This window comes from Pogona vitticeps, chromosome 4 (assembly GCF_051106095.1).
Source record: "Pogona vitticeps strain Pit_001003342236 chromosome 4, PviZW2.1, whole genome shotgun sequence".
Taxonomy (NCBI): domain Eukaryota; kingdom Metazoa; phylum Chordata; class Lepidosauria; order Squamata; family Agamidae; genus Pogona; species Pogona vitticeps.
In genome coordinates, this window is record NC_135786.1 from 77694747 (window position 1) to 77701976 (window position 7230).

General features: G+C 41.9%; 1 protein-coding gene across 1 annotated transcript in view; it reads right to left on the minus strand.

Moving 5' to 3' along the window:
• The window catches only part of WLS (Wnt ligand secretion mediator), a 40970-nt gene extending 36835 nt beyond the window's left edge, over positions 1-4135 (minus strand). Inside the window, exon 1 of the mRNA XM_072997796.2 lies at positions 3819-4135. Coding sequence (XP_072853897.1) covers positions 3819-3924 — 106 coding nt within the window. The 5' untranslated portion in view covers positions 3925-4135. The remainder of the gene's footprint in view (positions 1-3818) is intronic.
• Positions 4136-7230: the final 3095 nt, after the last annotated feature.

Genomic DNA, 7230 nt, shown 5'->3' on the forward strand with positions numbered 1-7230 from the left:
GAGTAAACCTTACAGGCATAGAGCTCCCTCAAAGGATGGAAGTATAAAACACCCGTGAATACTCTTTACCTAGAGAACCCTGGAAATAGTCAGAATCAACTTGATGACACATTATTCTTACAGCTCTTCATGAAAGAACAAAGCAAATACTTCCCTACTTCAAAAACATCTCAAGGGCACTGGGTTAGAAAACGCTAGTCTATGCCATAAGTAGAAGCCAAATGATTATTTCAGTTTTTTCCTATTGGTTTCTATACCTCAGGTACAAAACACACCTGTTCATCCCTGCAGCATAGCCACACACGTAGAATACTCAGCAATAAGGTATTTCAGCACCAAAAACTCTGTGTAACAAAGTAAAATAAGCAAACCTGTCTCTATTGCATCTGTTATATTATGTGGTGTCATCGATCTTATGGTGACCCTAACAGCATTTCAAGGTATATCAGATATTTAAGAAGAGGGACGTGGTGGTGGTGCAGGTTAAACCACAGAAGCCTCTGTGCTGCAAAGGTCAGAAGACCTGCAGTTGTAAGATCGAATCCACGCGACGGAGTAAGCCACCATCACTTGTCCCAGCTCCCGCCAACCTAGCGGTTCGAAAGCATGCAAAATGCAAAAAAAGCGAGTAGATAAATAGGCACCACCTTGGTGGGAAAGTAAACGGCGCTCCGTGTCTAGTCGCACTGGCCACGTGACCACAGAAGATTATCTTCGGACAAACGCTAGCTCTATGGCTTGGAAACGGAGATCAGCAGCGCCCCCTAGAGTCAGACACGACTGGACAAACTGTCAAGGGGAACCTTTACATTTGCCATTAGTACCACCCAAGTGAGTTTCAATGCCCAAGCAAAGACTTGAACTCGGATCTCCGAGTCTTAGCCTGTCAATCTACGCATCTTGCCACACTGGCTCCCAGTATGTTTATCTCTTTTTTTAAAAAAAATTGAAAAGTTCTACAAAGGCCTGCAGCCAGTGAGTTCACAGCTGTAAAGAAAACAAATAGAATACTTTGCTCTGGAATATCAGTTGCAAATTGTTTTTATCCTTATATGCAATTTCCACCAACAAAGCAATAAGTGAAGGATAAACTGATAGAAGATACCTAAAAAATCAATTATTAAATCGTTGATATTTGTAACAAAAAGCTACAAAGATGTTCACACAATGATAAACAATTGTCAGATTGGTGGCTATAAAGAACAGGGCTTTTACTGTAACAGACGCTTTGGTGTAGAACTCTTTGATAAATGCAAACCATGTTCATTTCATTGCAGAGTAGTTGTAATGAACTGAACTTCAATTTTGTCCAAAGTAAGGACAAATACCTATGAGCTTCAGATGTTCTGGACTTCAGTTCCCAGAAGACCCCAGGAAGCAAGGCCAATGACATGCGATTGTGGAAACTGAAATCCAAATCATCTGTTGGGTCAATAGTTTTTCAGTTCTGTTCTAAAGGAACAGAAATGGCAGACATTTTAGTGAACTCTTTAGCAAAGTAATACTAGTCTATCAAATCTACATAAAATCATGTCTAGACCTAGACTTGTGTGTGTGTTATGTGCTGTCAATTATTATCTAACTGGAAACAATGTAATATCAGTATAGCGGATTCTGGAAGAATCTTGAGAATGTTAACAGAAAGCAAAATATTCAGTTGTTTCATTGAATATATATTTGTGCCATCAAGTTGGAACTGGCTTTTAGCAACCCTAAGAGGGCTTTCTAGGTAAGTGAGACATTTAAGGAGTAGTTTTACCACTTCCACTACCACCCCCAAGTCAGTTTCCATGGCTGAGGCAGATTTGAACCCTGTTCTCCAGAGTCCTGATCCATCTGCTACACCACACAGAATCCCGACCAAGACTAAGTGCATGCTAATATTAGTTTGCTAGAGTCTAGGGATAGTGGCCAACCACACTGAATCAGGTGAGATAAACATACTAGTTTCATCCTGGAAATAACAACTTGGATAAAGTTTGTCATAACATGTCTCAGATTTGCCCATAACAGCTTATTAGTGGTGTCTGGCAGATTCATGCTGGTCTAGTCTTGAGGAAAAACTTGTATTCTATGAAAAGGACCTTCAGACTCAGAAAGAACAGGAAAGGTTTCAGGTAGGTTTTCTCCAGAACTACAGATTTAAAGGTTACATGATCAAGATTAGCTACTTCCAGTGCTTTTTGTGTGTTTGTTTGAAATCACAAAGGTGGAGAAGCCCTCCTCTCCTGAGAGCACTGCTCTTCAGCTCATTGTTTAGAAGCAACTGCCTAAAGCCATTTTTTAATGCTCAGCAAACTTCAGCAGGGCTAGCTTTTCAATAGTTTTCTCTCCCTCTTTCTTTGCATGGCATTCCTACAACGCCATACTCTGAAAATATGGACCCCAACTGGTTTCATAAATGTAGCGAATTCTACATCTGGAAATGTTTTTGCCCCCAATCTAGGTGTTAATCATTTGAAGGGACATGGCATGTGAAGATACCCAGACGTTCAAGTTCTAATACTTAATAAATGAAACAAAGAACACAGCAAGCTATCTGTGGAGTAAAACTAGGATTATTTTAACTTTTGCTAACAGCGTGACCACAAAGGTAGAAATTATTTAGAAACGGGTGTGTTTATGCTTCCAAGCTCCAAACATTTTAGCATTATTTGAAGAGGGTATTTCAAAAAGGAACTGTGCTCTAGAAGCAGCCGCCTAAAAGTTTCAAGAAGAGAGAGATTGGAGAAGCCCTTTTCTGGGGTCCCCGGAAGAAATCTTCTTCCCGCGTCCCAAGAAATCACAAAGCTATGGGGAGATGGCTTCTTCTGCATCACTGCATGCCTGCAGTACACTTTTAACAGCAAGGGAGGGATATTTCCAAAAAAGTAAAAGCAGCCTTATCTAAAGAATTCTGATCCAAAGAAAGATCTTGACCAAGTAACAAGATTAGGGCAAGTTTTTTTTTTAAAAAAAAGTTTTGTTTTTAAAAAGGGATGCAGCTGAAGACTCCAAGAGAAAGGGGCCAAGAAGCGGAGAGGCTTAAAGAGCCTTCAGCAAAACTGTACACTCCCCATGAGTATTTGCGGGGTGGGGTCGGGGGGGCACCCGTTCTCTTCTACTTCTGAGGAGCCTCCTCCTCCTCCTCCTCCCATTCTGCCTTCAGCCCTTCTCCACCACCTTTCACAGCCTGAAATCCAATCTAAAGAAAGGCCGCCTAAGCAAAATCCAGTCGTGCTTCCCGAGAAAGAGAGAGAAAGAACCAGAGGGAGGGAAAACACCACGAAGTGAGAAGCACAATGCAGGAGGAACATTCCTTTCGTGGGCTGGAAGGCTTCCATTTATCTGAAAGCGATTAGGTCTCTCCTCCTGCAGCCCAGCTGGAGAGAAAGAACAAGAGGAGGAGGAGGAGGAGGACGGCTTAAGGAAAGGGTGGGGAAGAGTCGAAAGCAACTTTTCGACCCAAAGCCTTCCTGCAGGAACCCAGTCGCCATGCTTAAAAAGAGGTTCGCCTTTCTGAAGCAGACCCCCCCTGGAATCTGGGGTGCGTGGGGAGGGGGGGAATCCACTTCGCGCCCTCCCGACTGCCCCCCCCGGGGGGTTTCTTCTTCCCTGGCAGCCACTCGAGCGCAGTGGGCACGAAGAGGCCGGCGGGGCGCGCTCTTTTCTTCCCTACAATAGCCGGGCTAATTAGATCAGCGCGCCAAAGGCAGGGGATACAGTTAACAAGTCGCCAAACAACAGGAAGAGAAAAAGAGAGCCTAAACGGGGAGAACTGGAGCGACGACGACGACGACGACGGGAAGGAGAGAAAGTTTTCCTCCGGGCACACTTACCGATTAGCCCTCCCACCAAAAAGGCGACGACTTGGAAGACCAGCAAGATCGCGCCGACAATGCAGAGCTTTCTGGTGCTCATGTTCTCGATAATTGCCCCAGCCATGTTTGCAGCGATTCCCCCGGTGCTTTAGCTACGGCCACGGCGGCTATAAAAGTTGAGGCTCCAAGAGATGGGAAGGTGGGGGGGGGGAGAGAGAGAGAGAGAGAGAAAGGCGAGCGCAGTCAGCACTGATTGCCCGGGCAAGCCCGGACCTGGCTCCTCCTCTGCCGGGAGCTGTGATTGTGGCCGCCGCTGGGCTGCATGTGGCGGCTTTAAAGGAGCAGGCGAGGGAATCACATGATACTCTCCCTCTCCCTCTCCCTTCGCCGCCGCCTCCTCTCCCCGCGCCCTCCTTGAGCTATTCAGCGGCAATTGGTGTCACTCTCACGCCGCTGTGGGGGGAAAGCCCAGAGAAGGGTTGGTGAAATTAAAAAGTTGACGAGGAAAGGCTGCATCCTCACAACTCGGGAGATGGGGTCGCGCGGTTCAATCCTCCGGGCTCGTCTCGTTCGAAGGATGATCCTCTCCGAAGGGCGGAAAAGCTTCCCAATTTTGGAAGGATCGTACGGTGGAAGATGTTCCGGCATCGTAAAACTAAAATAATAATAATAATAATAATAATAATAATAATAATAATAATAATAATAATAATAATAATAATAATAATAATAATAATAAAAACACTGTACTTAATAGCGACACTTTTCATCACAGACATGGGGGAAGGGGAATTCTCCCGATCAAAATTGGCTAACTTTCTCTTCTAGGGGATAGACTCCTGTGTAACTCAGAAGCTTGCTCGACAGGAAAAATATGCAGTACCGTTCGTTGTTGAGAAGTTTAAGAGCTTTAAAAAGGAAGGAAGGGTGTAAACCATATCCACAGGTCAGCAGGCAAAATGGCCTCAAAATAATTAATCTAGGCTGTGCGCTCCTCTGCTTAGAACGTGGTTTATTTAGACAAAGAAGTATCTTCATATTAATCGAGTTTCCAGATTTTTAAATTTTCAATTAAAACTTGCAATCAAAATAAAAGATGTTCTAGAGCATAGGTTCCCAAAGTGGTCTATATGGACCCCCAGGGGTTGATTTCGACTTGCAGGGGCTCCACGTCAGAGAGAAAAATTTGGGGGATGCACTAGATGTAAATGCGGGTCTATGTGAGCAGATCCCATTAGGCAGATCATAATAAATATTTAGGCGATCCGTAATTAAACCAAACACAGATTCTGTGTACATAATATTTCATGATATTATTTAATTAGGTACTATGTACTATCTGTATTGCGGTGTGCTACATTCATGTGTAAATTTGTAAAATTACTGGTAAAATTTTATGGTAAATGTTGGTGTGTTGTAAATGGGATCGACAACATTTGGTCATTTCTCATTACTGAGCTATACGGCACACACACACCGTGTGTATACGGACTTAAACCCTTAAAACACGTTTGAACACATTAATAGGTTTAGGAAAATGCAATATTAGGTAGGCAGGGGGTCTGTGGAAAACAAATAAGTCGGCAAGTGGTCTACAGGGCAAAAACATTTGGGAACCTATGTTCTAGAGCATGTTAAATAAGCTTATGCCAGGGGTTCTCAACATTTCGTAAGTTATAGTCCACCAATCACTCTCTCAAAAAATCTGTATCGCACTGTGTTGGGAATGACCTTTTTTTTTTTTTTTTAACTCAAGCATGTTTATATGTTTATAGCTGTTCTGTCATTACAATTTGTCACCTGCAGTAAGTTTTAATGACATAAATATTCCACTAGTACTACTCAACATACAAATAAAACATTAACTGTATTAGCCATTGAAAGTTGTAATAGTACTGTTAATAAATTTTACTTCTAATGTTTAAAAATATGCAGCAATATTATTCTTAGCACTGAAAATCCTGCAACCCAGCTGGACTACTGTAGTTCTGTGTCCTACCACTGGCACACATGCTGTTTGTTGAGAACTATAGCGCTACATTATCCTGTGTTACACTGTAGCACATTTACAACTAATAGACTTAATCCACGAACACTGACACCAGAATAAATCCATTACAGTATACAGAAAGGTGCTATCATATCTCTGGTTTGATTCTGAAAGTTTCATGTTGGAACAACCTGTGTAGCTATTTTTCTGAAAAAGTCCCTATAATGCACATTATATATATTGGCCAAAATTCTGTTCTTTAAAGTGTATAATATTACGTTATGCCATCATAAAATCAATTTACATGGGAGTAGCTACTTAACAAAATTTCAGCCAATATCTTGAACACTGTCACAGCAAAGCCAAATACAGATTAATAGACTTCCAATTTTTATATGTTTACATAACAGGGGACAGCAAATGTTTTGCTAAAGTTCTTCAATAAACTTCAGAAATGGCACCTATTTATATATTAAATGTAAGTCACATCTGGCTGTCCAAAAACAGCACCCAAATATCCTAGTCTCATTATATCAAACTAATTAATTAAAGCCTTGGATTTAAAAGTTTATGCTGCCATTTTTCCTCCCTCTGTTCTCACTGAATGGAGGTTGTACAAAGTCGTGAAATCTAAAAAGTACAATGTACAAAGTTGTGAAATCTAAAAATCCCGAGGTCCACAACCCACAGCTAGATGTAAAATATCGGACGGGATAGACATAAGCTTAAAATTCCAATGTGTATGAATATCTTCTGAACTTGCCCAGAAAGATTTTCACAATGGTATTCTGGTGCAAATCTCTTTCAGATTCTTAGATTTGGTTCCCAAACAAACAAAAATGCCTAGTCTGGCCGGCCCGTGTGCCTTGAACAGCACCTTAATCTGCAGAACTCAGCAAAAGCTTTATACAACAGGGAGTTACTACCATTAGGGGATTGAGGCTTGTTAATTTCTCAGTAGTTATTTCATACTGATGAAAATTTGAAAATACTACCAGTTACTCAGATCAATTTCTAATGCTTCACACTGTTTGCCAAGGAGAATCTCAGTTGTTTTGTGGCAGCATCTTCATGCTCTTTTGAGCAAGATATGGCCTTGGCAGGTGATTAACTCTTTACACTAAAGCTTAAGCCAAGAATATAAGAAGCTGCTTTATGCTCAGATAGTTGTTCCAATATTGTTGATACTGACAGGCACAGGTCTTGGGGGTTTCAGGTAGGAATTTCTCCAGTCCTACCTAGAGATGCCAATAGTTGAAATGGGGACCTTCTGCATGTGGATACATACTCTAGTGCTGAGCTATCCAGGTGCAAAGGAGAAGAGCAGAGGTGCATCTGTTTGTATAGTGAATTCCAGGAAAAACTTTAGACCTACATCTACTGATGAAAGACCCATATGAAAAACCACTGTTTTCAGATGTTGAGAACCAGGACTACACA